At 38.6% G+C, this 19,892-nt stretch overlaps 1 protein-coding gene across 8 annotated transcripts in view; it reads right to left on the bottom strand.

The window, feature by feature from the left end:
- The window catches only part of tfap2e (transcription factor AP-2 epsilon), an 82,999-nt gene that overhangs the window by 49,436 nt on the left and 13,671 nt on the right, over nt 1–19,892 (bottom strand). For 4 of the 8 annotated variants that reach the window (XM_033045213.1, XM_033045215.1, XM_033045216.1 and 1 more), the window contains one exon: nt 16,468–16,512. The exons of the other annotated variants lie outside the window; for them this stretch is intronic. In XM_033045213.1, the coding sequence (XP_032901104.1) occupies nt 16,468–16,512 (45 nt within the window). The remainder of the gene's footprint in view (nt 1–16,467; nt 16,513–19,892) is intronic. 8 annotated transcript variants of the gene reach the window in all.

Raw genomic sequence — 19,892 nt, forward strand, 5'->3', positions numbered from 1 at the left:
TCAAATTTTGGCCTCTACAGCACTTTCTTGGTGTTTCTTCATAAGCCTCAACTCACATGTGGTTTAAATGTTAAGCTTTCTGGTGTGGAGAATTGTAAAGTTTCACATTCTTCCGAGATAAAAACACAGGTCAAAGTGCTGGTAAATAGATTTTGTAGATATGGCTATTTGATGGTTAGCATGGACATGTTGGGCCGAAAGGCCCGTATCTATGCTGTATGACTACATACTCTACCCCAGGTGTGGTGTGGGATTGCATCAAAATGTCTCTATTTTTATATGCCATATCCCTTGTAATAAAGGTAAATTATCCATGTCTTCCTAAATGTGTTACTGTATGTACATGCTAAATGCGTACTGTATCTACATTGTGTGTTTCATGCACTAGGATTCCTAGTTTCTTTTGCACCTCTACATTTTCTGGTCATACTCCATTTAAATATATGTTTTCATTTCTTTTTTCCAAAGTACACAAATTCGCATTTGCCCACATTACACGCCATCTGCCAATTTGTTGCCCACTCATTTAACCCATCTAATTGCCTACACAATCCATTTGTGTGAGTGTTTAAATTTTTTTGTAATTTTTTTAATAATTTAATAGCTCTCAGGTGTTGTGGAGCATTTGTCGATGTAACAGCCTGAGCACAGGACTTCACCAGCTGCCAACGGCCTACTGTGAGCACAGTTGACCACATACACTGGGAAAGGCCCTGCACTCTGCTGAGCCACACTGATATTACAAAGACTACATCCAAGGAAACACAGAAAGTAACAGTATGTTTCAAGAGCAGGCAACTGGTGATCTTAGGAACATCAAAAAGCTTTAACTTCTAGTGTACCCCTTATAACTGACTTTATTTGCTGTTCAAAATAAATCTTTCCTTTGGCAAACTATGAAACTCTGAAATGGACTAACAACAGCCGATATAGACACAAAGTGTTGGAGTAACTCAGCGGGTCGAGCAGCATCTCTGGAAAACATGGATAGGTGACGTTTTGGTATGAAGAAGGGAAGACCCTTCTTCAGTATGAAGAATGGAAGACCCTTCTTCAGTATGAAGAAGGGTCCCAACCCGAAACATCACCTATCATCAGTCTGACGAAGGGCCCTGACCCGGAACGTCACCTATCCATTTTCACCAGTCAGCAGAATAACCTGCTGAGTTACTCAAGCACTTTATGCCTTTTTCTTGAGCCCAGTATTTGCAATTCATTGTTTCTACAACAGCAGATATCTCTGTCTATTAATATCATAGTATCTTCCACCCCGTTTCTGCTAGGGGACTGATTTAGACGCAGACATTAACACTGAATTATTTGTCCAAGTGGAATGTCACAACATTGTGATTCTGCCTAGAGGTCTTGCCCAATTACAGGAATATTTGCACTGGTCACAAGAGATTCGCAATACATGCTTGCACAGGAAGTTCAATATACATGACCACAAAAAAAATGGCAGCTCAGTGGTAAGCCAACACAATAACAGACATTTGCTCCAGTGGGAATCATTTTTTCTTCATAGGGAACAGTGTAACAAAACTGAAGGATCAAGCAGTAAGCAAATTCCTTCTCCCAGGAGTCAGACAATAAGGCAAATTCAAGCATGATAATTGCTTTATCTTATATTCTACAATTTAGCCTTGTAACCAGCAACGTTTCTGATGCACCACACACACTGTGATTGCTGCAGTGGTATTGAGATGCTTTCTCTTCTTACAGAATATGCATCTAGCATGAGAAACGAGAAAGAGAGGAGTGGCCTCATACAAGCTACTGACTAAACACTGAGATGCACACTTATACAAGCATCAACTCCTGACAAGAGGTTGTCAACTCGTTGAAAGACACATTTTGATTTATCTGAAGCAAGAATCTGTCCACAAATTAATGCTGCATATTCAAACATTACATGGGGCAGTACTATGTGCCATGGGATGCACTGAATCTTGGTGTATCTGCCACAAAATATCAACAGAGAGAGGTCATTGTTCAAGGAATTTTGCCATTGCACGTTGAGGGACTGAACCTGGTACAAAAACTGTTTAGATATTGTTCATGGGATGTATGTGGAAGAAGAACAGATGTCATGGGATATGTCCTGTAACTGCAAATGACACAGAACGTAGAACAGTGCCACACAGGAACAGACCTTTCAACCCACAAGGTCTGTGCTGCCCATGATGTCAATTTCAACTGCATATTTGACTGCATGGTCTATATCACTTAATTCCCTGTCTGATCATGTATCTGTCTAAATGCCTCTTAAACACTGCTATATTATCCCCTTCCTCTGGCAGTGCATTCCAGGCACCTTGGGATAAACCAAAACTTGCATTGTAAATATATTTTACACTTTCCTCCTCTCCCTAAAAGCTATCCCTCTAGTATTTGCCATCTCTACAGTGGGAAAAAGATTATATCTACCCCATTTACACCTCGTTTTATCATATTTTTTCTTCAGCCTCCAATGCTCCCTAGAAAACAAATTAAATTTGTCCAACCCCTCGTTATAGCTAATTATATCTCTAATCCAAGCACCATTTCAGTGAACCTCTTCTGCACCCTCTCCAAAGCCTCCACATCTTTGCGGTAATGTGGTGACCAAATCTGCAAACAATATTCTAAGTGCAGTCTAACCAAAGTTTTATACAGTTGCAACATGACTTCCTGACTTTTATATTCAAGTATGTATATATATTATATAGTTGTACATTTAATGAATAAAATATATCAAATAAGCTTGAGACATGATTTGGGAGGTCAAACTCTGGGTAGGACATATTGATTAAATGGCAGGGACCTTACGAACAGTGAGACTTTGGGGAACAAGTGTCTAGATGAAAGATCCCGATTCAAAATGTAGGCTGTCCATTTCCCTCCACTAGCAGCTCTCCGTTTGCTACAGATTCCAGCATCTACAGTCTCAAAAGTGGTGACACAGATAGATTTGGCAATGTGAAAGGTATTTGGTATGCTTGCCTTCATCAGCATCAAGTATAAGAGTTAGGATGTCATGTTGCAGTTGCATAAACAAAACATTGGTTAGACCGCATTTTAGAGTATAGATTGGTCTACATTTCTGGACTCCACACTGCAAGAGAGATGCGGTAGCAATAGAAAGAGTGCAGAAGAGATTCACCAGAAATGGAGGGCTGCAGTTAATAAGGAGAGATTGGATAGTTAGGTTTATTTTCACTGGAATGCAGAAGTATGAGGGGTGACTTTATAGCTAGGATAGATAGTCAGAATCTTCCTCCTAGGGCAGGGTCTAGAATTAGAACTTGTGATTTAAGGTGAGAGGGAAAATATTTAAAAGCAATCTGGGGGGTAATTATTCATACAGAGAATTTGAATATTTGGAACGAACTGCCGTAAGAGGAAATGGAAACAAGATGCCATTACATATTTAAAAGGCATTTGGACAGGTACTCTGATAGGAAAGGCGCGGAGAGATACAAATTTAAGGCCAGCAAATGGGATTAGCGTATATCGGCATCACAGTCAGCGAGGGTGAGGTGAGCCATATGGGCCTGTTGCTGTGCTGTACATTTCTATGTTTCTGTGATACTTTAAAAAAATCTATTATATCTCCTTCTTCTTAGGCAGAATGTTGCCTGGAATGGAGGGCTATAGTCATGAAGTGGGATTGGATAGGAAATGCTTATTCTCTGGCAAAATGCTGAGCGTTGACCTTGTAGAGGTCTATAAAACGGTGAGTGGCAGAGAATCTTTCTTTTTCCCAGGGACAAAGGACTGGAACTAGCTGGCTAAGGTGAAATGGGGGAAATTTAAAGGAGATCTGAGAAGTACGTTTTTCCTTACGGAGAGTGCTAGATATTTGGATAGAAGAGACGGAGCTTAATGCAGGCAAATGGGATCAGCAAAGATTGGGATCAAAGTCAATAAAAGTGCCATTTTTTGTGTCATATACTTTCCAGATTCAGTGAAAAGAAAATCTACAGTTCATCTGCTAAGCTTGGCCAGTACAGCCTGAGATCACAAAGTCAGCATTTGACTGTCATTGGGTGAAACACACATCCTATTACTCTGCCTATTCCTCTTATCTGGAGGCACTAGTTCTAAAGTTTAGATTTTGTTCATGACAAACACATTGAAAAACTTGAATATTTAAGCTGATTTAAATTCATTGATCATGTTTCCAAACAGCATAAACAATGAATCAAGCCAGCATAAACTCTAAGTTATACACTAATGTTCATCAACAAAGCACCTCAGAAAATATGTGCAATATGAATGCACTAAGTACTGCAACAACCATAAAAAGAGTAAAAGTTCAAGCATTCTTGTAAACCGACCCGGATAAAATCCATACGCTTATAATACTTTCTGCAGTAAGAGTTGAAACATTATTTATAATTTTATGTTCTAAAGATGCTTGAAACATAGAGAGTCATAGAGTCATACATTGTGAAAACAGGTCCTTCAACCCAACTTGCCCAAGCCAACCAACATGCCACATCTACGCAAGTCCCACCTGCCTGCATTTGGCACATATCCCTCTAAATCTATCCTATCCATGTACCTGTCAAAATGGTTCTTAAATATTGTGAAAGTACCTGCCTTAACTACCTCCTCCGGCAGCTCGTTCTGTAAACCTACCACCCTTTGTGTAAAAAATGTGCCCCTAGGGTTCCTATTAAATCTTTCTCTCCTCAACTCAAACCTATGTCCTCTGGTTCTCATTTCCCCTACTCTGGATAAAAGACTGTGCATTTCTCTATTGATTTCAAGATAGGATAACATTTAGGGAAACACTTAATAGTTTATCTCGTTCTGTGTGTTTTTACAGAGATTCCCTATAAACAAGCGACTGACTGTTGAGACTTTAATTTGCACCTACTTTGCAAAAATAAACTTAGACAAATATAGTTTTTTTTAAGCAGTCTGATACTTTAGGCAAGCATCATCTCAGACAATTTAAAATCTATTGCTTTTGCTTTAAAAGCAGATATATTTTTTACCGTCCCATATATATATGAGAGTTTTCTCAAACATACTTTATAACCTAACAGAAACTTAATAAGAACAAAATAGAATTTAATTTTCACTGCCTGGTCACTCCAACTACAAAATATAAATGAACGGCAGGACTGGTTAATGGCCAAAAGTATATCAGTCAAAATAAATGCTTAATATTACGTGATAATAATTATCCAGTGAGCTAATGCTAAAACACTTGCCACTACACATCTGCGGCAGTCTTACAGGTGAAATACTTTCCAGTTCATTGTCATCAGTATTAGGTTGTTTTAATTTGCTTTATGTACTTTCTCCAGCATCCATCTCTTCTCCCACATAAAGGCATACAATGCCAAAACTTGTGATGATAAAATTATAGGTTTCATATTATAAAGAATGACAAGCAGCTGGCAGTGAGTTTTAAGCATTAATTTAAGCTTGGTGTTCTGTTGATGTTTCCAAGTCTGCTTAAGCTTCAGTCGTACCATTAATGGCGTCTTCAGAATCACTTGATTCAATGACTGCTTTTGTAAATCATTGCTGGCCATCTGTTATGCTATATGTATTTGTTATGAAGTAACACTAGACAGAGATAGTCCCATTACTTTCGTTCGAAAATCTAATGTAAATGAAATGATAGCTCCTGCACAATTAGTTTTTAAAAAAAACACTCCTTATATTTCCTTGCAATACTTAACATTGATCAAGAAGTGCTTCCGTGGGAAGAATAAGCTAGAAGACTTAGCAAAATCCAAGTCTATCAATTAATTTTGCAATTGAAGTGAATAGGATTAAATTAAATTATTAATTTATCAAATCTGTATTTTACTGTTAGACAAACTAAGAAAAGTAAGAATCCTTTCAGGTTTAGCCACACAACCAGAGCCTTTCACAATATTTTTTAGGAAAAATAATAGTTTCTAAAATAAGGTATGATGATGCCATGTATGCAAAGGGACCAGTGTTTTATTTTACATTAAGTCGCAGCCCCACCCTGATTCACATAGTACCAAATTTATCAAAAATGCAATTGTGTAGAATTGCCTGCTAATAACAAAAAAATATATTGTTCTGATGGTAACATCAGGAAGAAGTTCAAATCCAGATGTTCATACTTTATTACAAAACTTTGACTATTTTAATGAAGTAACACCCACAGAATATTTGATTATTACAGGCTTAAATAGGACAAGCAGTCAAAGTATATTCTGTTGTATTTTAAAAAAAAAGCATACTCCCAAAGCCAATGATCTGATGGAGGCTGACACCTTTATGCTGTCCAATGTGAACTGTCACACTAGTTTATATAAGCATCCACCTCCTGAGAATAAAGCTTTGAATATCTTCAGTAAAATCTTATTAACAGCAAACAAAATGTCTAAACAATTTGCTTTAAAATAAAAAATCATCTCTCTCATCTAAAGTTACATCATAATTGATGGCATGGGACATCGGTAAAAAATGGATTTAAATGCAATGAGGTAATCAGTGCTGAAAGAACCTTCAAAGTAACAAGTTGGGACATATTTTGAAGCAATCCAATATGAAGACACTCTAATATGTTCAGCAAGATTGTTTGATTTCTGTACTTCTATTTATAAAGGCACTGAAAATGTATTATGACATATAAAATAGTCTAATAATAATCACTAAGTTAACATGTGATATTTGAATGATATTCTTTGTAATTATTCCAAAAGGTCAACTTGAACACCATTTAGTGAAGGCGTGGGTGATTTCTAAGGCACAGGAATCTTATTATCATGATCACTTCAGGGGGAGAATTAAACATGCAACGTAATTTAACATGCTTTCTTCCCAGAAAGTCGGCCCTTCCTTGCTGCTTATTCCCTGGCCTCTGCTATAACAAGACAGCAAGCGGTTATTAAACAGGTTTGCAAGTGCATTGGATTGAAGTGTACTGGTGTCTGGGGTGTGTAACAGGCACACAGGAACAGGAGGCCACCCTGAACAGCTACAATTACACATCCTTTCTGAAAAGACCTGTGGTTCCCTCAGAGATATTAACACTGATTTTTTTTTTTGGGTTACAAGTTAAAGGAAACATTTCATTAATTACAAGGGGAATTGAAAAAGAATAGCAAAGTTCCTTATTTAATTTACAAATGACATTTTTCCCCAAACCGAAATAAATTTATGTATCATATTTATGCATGTATTAGTTTCACAGCGAAGCAAGTGTTTGAATAAATTCCAACAAAAATATGTTGCTTGTTTTCTTAATGAGAATAAAAGCCATCTGCTGCTGTTTGCCACGAATCAGTAATTATTGCAAACTGTACAGATCCCCAATATACCAATACAACAACCACTTAGCACTGCAGGCACTACACTGATCAAAAATCAGACTTTCAACAAATAAAATCCATAAAATTAAACAAAAGTACTAATTTACAGCAACTCGTAATTTCATTGGATAAATGAACATTTCTGACAACAAAATATGAATGGTCAGGGCAATTAAAGATTCAGTCCAATAAGGAATCTTCATATTTTATGTGCTGTCAGATATTTTCATTTATCCAACGAATTTTAAAAGAAGCATGATGAGCAACATAACTAACAAATGAAGGAAGACTGAATGCCAACCCCATTTGTTCAAATTTGAAAATCCAAAGGCGTACCTAGTGTTTTCCAGTTCACTGAATGTTTGAAGCTGTACATTCTTGTTAACTAAATAGGGATTGAAACTAAATCTGAAAATTTAATATGGAATAAACATTTCCATATTGCAATGTGAATTCCCCAGTGACTATTGCTAACATGTGTATGACATTTTATGATATTTGTGGCAAATGACCTGTGCCCTGAATAAAAGCCAACTGCATAGTGCATTATTTTACTGTTAGATGGATTAAATGGAAGACATTCAGCCCTAAAAGCTGTATAACTTTCTCAACATTTATTCCACTGCTTTGGATTTTAGTTTTATCATACAATAGCACATGGATATGCAGGGAAGAGAGGATAAGCATCACGTGTAGGCAGAAGATATGAACTTTGCATTATGTTTGGCACAGACACTGTGAGCCGACGAGCCTGCCCCTATGCTGTACTGTTTCACGTTAAGCATTCTCATTTCATTTCAAGATCATGTATTCACAAGATAAAATGCTCTGCTCACATTATCTCTTGGAGCATGGAAATGTACTCCACAAGCAACTGTTTGTGTCGCTGAACATTATACGTGACTGGATAGGGGGCAGCCCCTTCTGTATTCCTCTTTCCATCATTAGGAATGCAGTGAACCTCAATGCTCAGATGGCACCACTGAGACCAAATCTAACAGTAGAAGGAATGACAACCTAAGCTTGCAATTTGCCATGGCATAATGCCCGGGATACTTAATTTCATTGGCTTTTCTATTTAATGTAGTTACCAATGAACTTAATTCCACTAATATAGTAACAAATGAGGACTCCTCTCTACAGTTCCAAAAACTGTGTTTTGATTTTAAATTTACAAATTTAAACCAGTTAGTTCCTGCTTCTCTGTGACACAACTGTTGCCCTTTTTTAAATGATGAAAGCTAAAAAATAATTTCGAGCATTTCAATTTTATTTACTTTGTTAGTGGAGTTCATCTGCTTAAAATATTTTATTTGTATCTGTATGTTATTGGAATGTTCTGTCAGCCCAGCCCCTCACTGCAATTACTGATAAAATACGCATCTAAATTTATTAACATCATCTGATATTTAAATGATTCTTTGTACTGAACCGATGAGTTCAAAGTCAGTTTAAAGTCGTGTGGGTTATTTCTTGCTAAATTTGTTTTCATTCCCTTTTTAGAACCTATTACCCTGAGCTCAATGGCTTTGACAGTCCTCTGTGACAGGGTGTCTTTAACTTATCCCAACAATATGCCAATGAAATAAATAATTGACTCATGCAATTCATTGCACAATGGAGAGTTTGAGGGAATTAATGCAAGTGCAGTGCTTTAATTAAACATATGGATGGATTAATAGTTTATGTCCATAAATGCTTAACAAAAGCATATTTAATGTGAGATTAATTAGAATGATGAATGTCTCCTAAAATGTTTGACACTGCAAATTAATAGATGTTAATCCTTTGGGAAGCCCTGGATAATATTTGGCACTGATGAAACTTTTTTTGCGAATTTGACATCTCATGAAAATGATGTAATACTTGAGCCCATCTGCACTGAATATGTGATCTGGTCCCTCCAGCCTGGCTACAATTGGACATTCTGCGGGGGAATATTATGCCAAAAATGAAATGAATTCCTCCCCCCAGATTTTCTGCTTAGTTTTATTTGTAACATAACATCTATCATAAACTAGTGCAATCGGGCAACATAAAATCATAATTTTTTTAAGAATGTTTCTTTAACAATATTCCTTGTTATGGTTTAAAGCTGCTGACATTTAAAATCTGGTTAGTACAAGTGAAATGGATTTCTCACAAGTAAGCCTCTTAATCACAGTCCAACAACTGTAAGTAACCAGATCGTACATTACTGGAAATTATCTTTCAAAATATTTTTAAAAACTTGTTTTAATTAGATTGAGATACAATAGTCTACTTCACGGTTAATTAAGAAAATAATTACAATCAAACCATTTAAAACATACCTATTAGTGTGTTCTTGAGCCCAAAAGATCCAGCTTAAATTTTAGTTTTGTAAAGGGCCTGCAAAAAAATGCAATTAACAGAAACTCTCAATGGCAATTAATTCACTCTGGTGGTGTGACCAGCTTTGAGGACAGAGCCTGCAGCAAGCTTAATGGGTTTTTTTAAACAAACTAGCACAAAAGATCATGGAAACTTGAGCTGCACTGAGCATAATTCATGCTTCAAAATCCACACACTTTGGGGGAATTGCACAGAAGAAACAAGTACAAGCAAGTGGCAATAAGGTTGCACTTGCAACAGTATGAATCCAACTGGTCAAAGGTACTAAACTGGATTTGTCTTGCTCAACAAAAAAAAAAGGCAATAAACAAAATCAGATCTATCGCAAAATAATGTTTTTTATCAGAACTTTTGCTTTAACATGCATGTGGATACAAATGTCCATGGTCTGGACTTCTGCAATCTGATTTTGCATTTTTATAAGTAATCAACGCGTATCACTTTAATTTGAACAAGATTAGCTTAATTGAGCAATACAGTAACCTCCTGCAATGTTGCTTTAGAGGTGATTGTGTCAGACGAGCTGTAAATATAGCTGAAAATGTGTCATCCAGGTTTAGTAAATATGAGCTTTCAGTTTTAAAGTTGCCACGAATCAATGCAATCATTGTCAATGGGACACAAAAGAGTGTTTGTTCCTCAGTGCCTTAACACAATATTGGATGGTCCCTTAAGTGGAGCTGACAAAACTGTGTGCGTGTAACAGATGAACGTTGCTTTGAAAATTGTTATTCCAAGGCAGTTAGAGAGTCTATTATTTATATGTAGAGGGAATTCACCACAAAAGATTTGATCCTTCTGGTTGTTACTGTGACTACTCTTTATCAGAATAATATTTTAGATTTCACAGCAACTCTTCCAGACCAGAGGTCTCTCTCATCTACATTGATGGAGTGGCTGCAATAATGACAGTTGCTCTGTAAGCACTTTATCACCTGAAGAAGAGGCCGCGGGGATCATTCCTGCACACCTGGGTCTTGTGGAATAGGCTCCTCTAATCAAAGTTACCATCATTCCAATGGACCTGCACACTGTGACTGATGTGGGGCCAAATTGCTGGTGGTGTAGCATTACTTTTTATCTTACAGCTTAGAGTCTGTAGTTTGAGTCAGGCATATACAAACAATTTTTAAAAAACGGAATAAATCCATATGAGGAAAGACTGGATAGACTCGGCTTGTACTCGCTAGAATTTAGAAGATTGAGGGGGGATCTTATAGAAACTTACAAAATTCTTAAGGGGTTGGACGGGCTAGATGCAGGAAGATTGTTCCCGATGTTGGGGAGGTCCAGAACAACGGGTCACAGTTTAAGGATAAGGGGGAATTCCTTTAGGACCGAGACTTTAGGAAAACATTTTTCACACAGAGAGTGGTGAATCTCTGGAATTCTCTGCCACAGAAGGTAGTTGAGGCCAGTTCATTGGCTATATTTAAGAGGGAGTTAGATGTGGCCCTTGTGGCTAAAGGGATCAGGGGGTATGGAGAGAAGGCAGGTACAGGATACTGAGTTGAATGATCAGCCATGATCATATTGAATGGCGGTGCAGGCTCGAAGGGCCGAATGGCCTACTCCTGCACCTATTTTCTATGTTTCTGTTTCTAAACTGAAATTTAATATTATATCAGAAAGTTGACTCCAATGCAAATTAGATTCAGTAAAGTGATTTGTGAAGAGAACTTTGGGCACCAAAGACAATGATTCTGTATTGAGTTATGTTTGAGGTGCTATGCTTTGTGCAGAAACATAATTGACTTCTTGAACAGGCTTGGATGTAAAATTCATATTTGTAATCAAGGAGGATTTCAATAAATTCAGATTAATAATTAACCATTTTATTTTTAGTTTATATTATCTTCCATGATGAATGATTGAGGTGAAGTTTAGGATTTTCATGGTTGGCTGCTTATAATGGCATAAATTCTGCATCATAGCAGAGTTTTTGGGTTGGGCATTAATACTCATGAAGCACCAGTTTCAAACTTGGATGTAAAGGCCTGATGCACAATATTTCCCATAGCTTCCCTGGGATGAAAATTTAGTTTAGTTTAGTTTAGTTTAGTTTAGTTTAGTTTAGGTTAGGTTAGAGATGCAGCATGGAAACACCTAGTAAGCGCTGACCAGCGATCACCCATACACTAGTTCTGTTCTACATATTACAGAAAGGTTTACAGAGCCAGTTAACCTACAAACCTGCAGGTCACTGGAATATACTCGACGGTTGTACTATTGTTGGAATGAGAGAGTTGTCCTATCACTAGCACCTAAAGAAATTAGATCTATTTTTTAGAGTTTAGAAGAATAAGGGTAACCTTGTTAAAATATGTAAATCCAAAGGGGGTACGTCAGGGTAAATGTTAACATGTGTCCACAACTGAGAGAATCTCAAATTAGGGTACATAATTATAGGACAAATGGGGGAAATTGATTATTTACAACTGAGATACATGACAAACTTGAGGGGCTGAATTCTGCTTCTATTTTTCTTATGTCTGAGAAAATAATTTCCAAAAGAGGGCCAAGGTTAACAAGTAGCCAGTGTTGCACTGAGCTAGCTATGATAATGGGTCATTCAAAAGCCACTTCATTCACTGTCACTGGCAGCTCGGCCCTCATATGTACCACTCTCTATGTGAAAACGTTGCCTCTGGGGTTCTTATGTCATCTCGTTCTTGATTTCCCCAATCCTGGGAAAACATTTCCAATGTATTCTCCTTACAATTTTATATACCCCTACAGGATCACTCCTCTCACATTTACGCAGCAAGGAATAGAGTCCTAGATTGCCCAGTTCTATAACTCAATCCATCGTCCTGCCTGCCTGCCTGGCCTGCTGAGTTACTCTGTCGTATTGCGTTTTGCATAATCCTCCAATAAGCATCACAAAAGTCTTGTACAAATGCAAAATAACATCCCAACTTCTCTAGTCAATATCCTGAATGATTAAGGCCAGCCTGCCAAAAGCTTTCTTTGCCACTCTATCTACCTCTGTTGTCACTTTCAAGGAATTCTGTACTTATACTGTCAGGTCTTTCTGTTCTACAACACTCCCGAGGGCCATACCGCTCACTGTGAAAGTCGTACCCCTGGTTTGACTTCCCTAATGCCACACCTTGCGCATATCTAAAATAATCGTGTCATTTCTCGGGCGACTTATCCTGATGATCAACATCACACTGCAATTTTTGATAATCATCTTCACAGTCTACAATACCACCTCAATTATCTTAACAATCATTTATTATTCCAATATAAGGACATGGACCTCACCACCAATTCTTATTTTCTTGCCATAGTTATTGTTGAAATGTTGAGTGTATAGCATTTTCAATTTTACATATACTCCCCTCATTTTCACCACAGCACTTAAGCCATTTCCTTCCTTGCCCTCTGCTTGGTACTTGGTAGATATTGTACAGTTCACCATGGATTCAGAGTAAGGTGTTAAACTGTAGGAGTAAGAACTTTGTAACTTTCTCTTGCATTGCACAGTTTTGACTGAAGGCTCAGCGTCAAGTGTCCTCTTGGCAGGAGTCTAGATAAATCCCAGTTTAGGGAAATGAAGTGAAATCCTTAACCATCTTCTGGTTTCTCCAGTACCTATATCTTCACACATGCCTGCCCTGAGCTGCACTCACACTGGCTCTTTCCATGTGCAGGAAGGAACTGCAGATGTTGGTTTACATAGAAGATAGACACAAAATACTAGATTAACTCAGCGGGTCAGGCAGCATTTCTGGAGAAAAGGAATAGGTGACGTTTCAGGTCGAGACCCTTCTTCGGACCCAAAAGGTTTTGACCAAAAACATCACCTATTCCTTCCCTCTGGCGCTTTCCATCAGGTTGACATTGGTTGAGATTTTCACCCATTATTGAAGGTGATGATCAATTTGTTTGACATAACCCAAAGCGATCATTTCACACCAATGTTGCTTGCAGTCCAGGATCTTGAGACCAGGATCTTGAGGCTGTGAGTCAATTTGATACTGCTCTAGTTGATCGGGTTCTGAAGACTCAAGTAAAAGTGGAGAATTGGAGAAAGCTGGGAGTGTCATTTATGACCTGCTGGTTAAAGAGTTTGAAGCGATTATTATTTGCTCTGTTTGTTTTGGCTCCCAGTCAACATTTGACATTTGACTATTATATTTCCCAGAATATATAAACCCCACCAACCACAGCCCACCCACCTTGTTCACCAGTTCCCTGTGTCCAAGCTCAGGCCAGAGACCACCCTTGTTTCCAGGCATCTCCCATAGCCAAAGGCTTTCCACCATTTAGTCATCCAAAGGCTTGATCAAAGATAGGTGGTGGTTTGCCATTGGCACAAAGCCCAGGAGATTCCAAGCTCCACAATAGGAGAGACATCTGTGGAAACCGGAAGGCTGGCAATCCAACAAACAGCACCCACCTCCTCTGGTCCAACCACCTTTTAAAAGTAAATGTCATTAAATACCAGCTACCAAGATCATACTGCAGGTCAAAAAAAGTTAAATCTGACCTTGACTGTAGCGAGCAGTCCAAAATTGTCCAAAATATTAAAACATTCCTAAATGTCATTACTTGAAATGGATAGGACGTGTTTAGAGGGATATGGGCCAAAGGCAGGCAGGTGGGACTAGTGTAGATGGGACATGTTGATTGGTGTGGGTAAGTTGGGCCACTCCATAACTCTATGACTAAATGTAGGATGTCACAACAAAAATTCTAAAAATCTTTTGAAAAGCTCAGGAAACCACTTAACTCCCATACTAAATAGGAAAAGTCAAGTAAGTGAAGATATCTAATAATGACTGAACGTTTTGTCAGACAACTACAGAATTTGCCTGTAAGTGTGTCTGTCTGTGTGTGTATATGCGTGTGTGCATGTTTCTCAATGTGTTGCTTTATTCAAACGAAGCCTAAAAGCAATTCTCTCTCTCCTCATCACCATATGTGGCGTTGATATCACCAACACAATTTATCAGATTAATTTAGAAAACCACCACTTTGGTACTTTTCTTCCATTTCTTGCCAACGTGCTCTCATGGCACCTATCAGGTATTTACATCACCCATGGCATTCCAATATGTCAAAGAAGAATTGGAGATGTGTAGAGGACATACGTCCTGTCATTGAAGGTAAAGGAACTTGTTTCAATGGTCCAGGCTCTCTACTGGCATCAAAGCAGAAGAAAAAGAGAATATCTGATCGCAGGTCTCAAAGCCAGATGAACCATAGCTTACAGACATTCATTCTGAATGAATAAATATATGCACTACATTCATATAAATGGCATGTGTATGAATATGGTGGACAAATATTGCGGGCGGCACACAGTGGTAAAGTTGCTGCCTTAGAATGCCAGCGACCTGGGTTCGATCCTGACTACAGGTGCTGTCCATACGGAGTTTGTACATTTTCCCCATGACCGTAAAGTTCCTCCATGTGATCTGGTTCACCTCTACATTCCAAAGATGAGCAGGTTTTTAGGTTAATTAGCTTCTGTAAATTGTCCCTGGGGTGTAAGATGGAACTAGTGTATGGGTGATCATGGTTGGCATGGAGTCGGTGGACTGAAGGGCCTATTTCCATGCTGTACCTCTAAACTCTAAACTCTAAACCAAATAATTCTGATTGAATTGCTGTGAACATATAACATAGTATAATCAAAGTCTATATTGTAAAAGTATACAGTACTTCCTATTGGCCAACAATATCTGTACCCAAGCATGGTGCCAAGTTAAACACATCTCCTCTGCCTATACATCAATCTATATCCATCTATCCCATGCCAATCCATGTACCGATCTAAAAGCCTCTTAAACGCCATTATCCTATCTGCTGCTTTGATTAGGGATGAATTTCTGTCAGACAATTTTCATTTATTCACATTGGAGATATTCTTCCTTCGAAACAAATATCTTCCCTGCATTTCACGATTGACCCAGGTTTACATAAGTGAATCTAAGTGCAAAGTGGTGAAGGTGAGATCACTAGATATATTTGAGGTGAAGATGGATAAACATTTAAAAGGTCGAAGAATCGGGTGTGATGGGGAACTGGCACAGAAGAAGAGTTGGGGCCAGCATTGTTCAGCCATGATCATATTGAATGGAAGGGCAAGCCTGGAGGATCGGACTGGTGACCCATTCCAGCTCCTATTTTTTTTTCTGTTCTTAAGCATTTCAAAGATTTTTTTTCTCATAAGATTTAAAAAATATATATTCCTGCCATTAAAGCAGATTAGCAGCCACTGGATTGTTCTCATTTGATGGACATCAAATTATTGAAAAGAATGGGACACAATTTTATAGGTCCACCTTTATAGTGAGACATGTTTTTGTTGCATCACATTTCTTGGAGGAGTAGATATGAAGAGAATGTTACATTCATTAGGCATAGAAATAAAGATGAAGGTCATAAGGTCATAAGTGATAGGAGTAGAATTAGGCCATTCGGCCCATCAAGTCTACTCCGCCATTCAATCATGGCTGATCTATCTCTCCCTCGTAACCCCATTCTCCTGCCTTCTCCCCATTACCTCTGACACCTGTACTAGTCAAAAATGTATCTCTCTCTACCTTAAAAATATCCACTGAATCTCATTTTATTGAGGGTACACCCTTTCTACTCCCTCGTTGTGTGCCTGGGCAGGACTGGTGTGGCTGAGGCCAAGAGTTGGCTACCTCGTGGATCTAGGTACCCACATACAACAAGATGAATGGCAGAAGCCACTTGGCTGCTGGGTTCCACGTGGAGAAACCCAAATGTACGGCGATTGAGGAAATGATGGATTTATGGTGGGGTCTCATAAATACATTACCTTGGTTCAGACCCCAGCATGTCCCATTGGATAGTGATTCCAAACCTGGAAGTTCAGAAGTAAAAGGCAAGTTGATTTTCTTTTACATTGTTTTAATGTCTTGGATTATTAGCACTTTCAACTGTTTTCTAGACTTTTTTAAATTATTCAAAGCTATTTAAAGAATTTTAAACATTTCCCGCACAAACTCTTACAAAACTATAAAGCAATTCACAATGACGCAAAGTGCTGGAACAACTCAGTGAGTAACTCCAAGGGAACATGGATAGGTCATTTTTTGGGTCAGGACCCTTGGTCACCAATCCATGTTTTCCAAAGATGCTGCCTGATCCACTGAGTTACACGAGTGCTTTGTGTCTTTTTTTTGTAAACTAGCATCTGCAGTTCCTTGTTTCTACAAGTCACGTACAAAGGCTCACAAGTAGCGACAGGAGGTGAAACTCTGCACACGGCCTTGCCTCGTGTCAGGCAGCTCTGCAAGCACAGTGGCTGAGGCTCAAGCCACCAAGCTTTGCCATGCCTTCTCGCCTGACTCTAGGATTGGGTGGGCAGGACAAATGGATCCGTGCAAGGTTGTTAAAGGGATGGGGTGTTCCATCAGACACCATTCACACAATATATCCCATGAGTAAATGTCCTTTTGATGGAGTTTCTTTGTTTTTATTACTGAGTTTGAGAAAACCAGCTCAGAATTTTTTATTCGATGTAATTGTTTTGATTGTGGATTTTTTTCCTATCCAAATGAGTGAGAGAAATGTAATTAAAAAAATGTATTTCCTAAAAGCTGCTTAAAGTTTTTTTTAGTAAAGGCCTTGTTGGTGATTCATGTGCAGAGAGAGAGAAAGCATGTAACTGAAAAGTCAATACTTGACTCACTTTAAGGCAGGATGTTAATTGAAGTGAACAATTATATAATTACAGATACATCTTGTTAAATCTGAATCCAAATGACATGGTAGGTGCACCAAATGGTCTAAAACTGCTCAACATTAAAAAAACTATTGTTTCCCACACAGTCACAGACACTCATACTGAAGTGAAATATTTGTCTACCTAGTTGCTAAAACTCAATGGTGGAAATATACATTAAAAATAAACACATGTTTATCTTAATTGTAGACGTATTTGTAATTTATGGAAGATTGGAAATAAAGACACAAAGTGCCTCTGTAACTCAGTGGGTCAGGCAGCATCTCTGGAGAACATGGATAGGTGACATTTCGGGTCGGGACCCTTCTTCAGACTGATTGTCATGGGTGGGGTTGTTGGGGGGGGGGGTGGAGAAAGCTGGACAGGAGGAGGAGCAAGACTAAGTCTGACTAATTTCTTGGTTATTATTGATTTTGTTATTTTCCATTATTTTTCTTAGTGTATCTTTATAATCCATTCATATTTGCTTTTCCATGTCACCATTTTTTTTAATATGATGCATGTAGCAGCTAATCATTCAAGGACAGTTTATATATGCAACAATTTACATAAGCTGCAGAGTTTATGAATATTCATTTTCCATTGCATACATTTGTAGGTACTTTACAGAATTAGAATGGATGGTTATTTGGACAATGTTGACTTGTTTTCTCCTTTATCTGCTAACTTCGTTTTCTGGTGCAGATAAACACAGAGGCAAGTTCTTCAGAGTCATTTCGTTTTTTGCAAGATTTCAGAGTTGCACTACGGTGGGTGAACTATTCCGCTGTTTCTGCATGATGCATCGTTGTATCTATCATAACTATACTGTTTACTCTGAGCTTCATGTGAACAAGGAATGTCATTGCAGCGTGGTATCTATAACAGCAAACTAATCCGAATCTTATGTGAGATAAACCGCGTTTAAATGAAAGGGCTGCTCAGAGTTTGTTAAATTAGATGTGTAATTGTTTATTTCTGGTAGGAATTCGTGCTCAATTGCGCCGTTTGAATTGAGGCGATAAAACATAAGTTTTGTTTTATTATGAGAAGCAGCTATTTATGACCAAGCTGGACGCCACATGAAACAACAATATTAATTTGTGCAGGACAATTATGTAAATATCTAGTGCACGCTCTGATGGACTGTTGAACTTGCAGCCGTTTCACCATCAAGTGGCAATCAATGTGAAATAAACACTGTTGTTACATCTTTGCATGCATTTGTTTTCACTAAATCTCTCTCGAGCACCATTTGGTTCTGGCTGGGATTTGATCATAGCTGTGAGATATTAAACTTTAGAAACCTGCATGCTCTTATTTTGGAATTCTGGTATCAGCCTCACTAATACAACACAGAAGTATCAGTGTGAGGAGCGCAGTAAGCGTGGAGCCTCTGATTCTCACAGCCGCACTACAGATGCAGGGTCGTTAACCCTTTCACTGAAAGTGCTGGGGAAATTCTCCCCTCTCTGCATGAAAGAAATTCACGTTAAACCCGTCTGTGAACCGCTTCAGACTACGTGTGTTTAAGAAGGAACTGCAGATGCTGGAAAATCGAAGGTACACAAAATTGCTGGAGAAACTCAGTGGGTGCAGCAGCATCTATGGAGCGAAGGAAATAGGCAACGTTTCGGGCCGAAACCCTTCTTCAGACTACACACCGGCCCTGAACTCAGCCGTTCGTTCGGCAGCTCAACTCCCCGTGTAACCATAATTGAGTTATTGTGCTGACATTTATGAAAATACACGGCTTTGGCTTTGTTCGTGTAATTTGCAAGTTGAAACCGCCGACAGTAATTAAAGAAATTATTCCAATTATAAGCAAAGATGCGGGCTCTGCGTCGTATGGTTTGTTGGCATTAACGAGAGCTGTACCAAGAATGTTCAGCAGCTACCTGTACTGCGAAAGCACTGATCGAAATGAATACGATTAATATTTGCTCGAGCTTAGATCAAAATAAGGAAGTCTTGCAAAGGAACAATGCTGCAGTCAAGTCTAGTCCTTGCAACTGTGCTGTATGAGTCCTCTTTCTCTCTCAAAAGTGGACTCAACACCGCCCACGCCTTTCAGTGTACGGAAAATGATGGTATGAAACTTTGAGTCTGAGGAAGGGTCTCGACCCGAAACGTCGTCTATTCCTTCTCTCCATAGAAGCTACCTCGCCCGCTGAGTTTCTCCAGCATTTTTTGTCTACCGTATGAAACTTAACGTCAGGACAATAATCTGTCGTAAAAGAAGCGCCAAGAAGTACTCGGACAACAACTCAGCTATTAAGGAGGGTAGAAGTCATCTCTGTTTATTTTATTAAAGAATGATGTAAAGAGTGAACCTGCCCATTTAAATGCGAGTATTTTCTAGAGTACAGAGGTACTCTGTCGTTCGGCCGGCTGCCGAGTAAAGCTTACCGGCGTTTGACGAGAGAGAGAGAGAGAGAGAGAGAGAGAGAGAGAGAGAGAGAGAGAGAGAGAGAGAGAGAGAGAGAGAGAGAGAGAGAGAGAGAGAGAGAATCTGA

This window comes from Amblyraja radiata, chromosome 27 (assembly GCF_010909765.2).
Source record: "Amblyraja radiata isolate CabotCenter1 chromosome 27, sAmbRad1.1.pri, whole genome shotgun sequence".
In the NCBI taxonomy this organism is placed as follows: Eukaryota; Metazoa; Chordata; class Chondrichthyes; order Rajiformes; family Rajidae; genus Amblyraja; species Amblyraja radiata.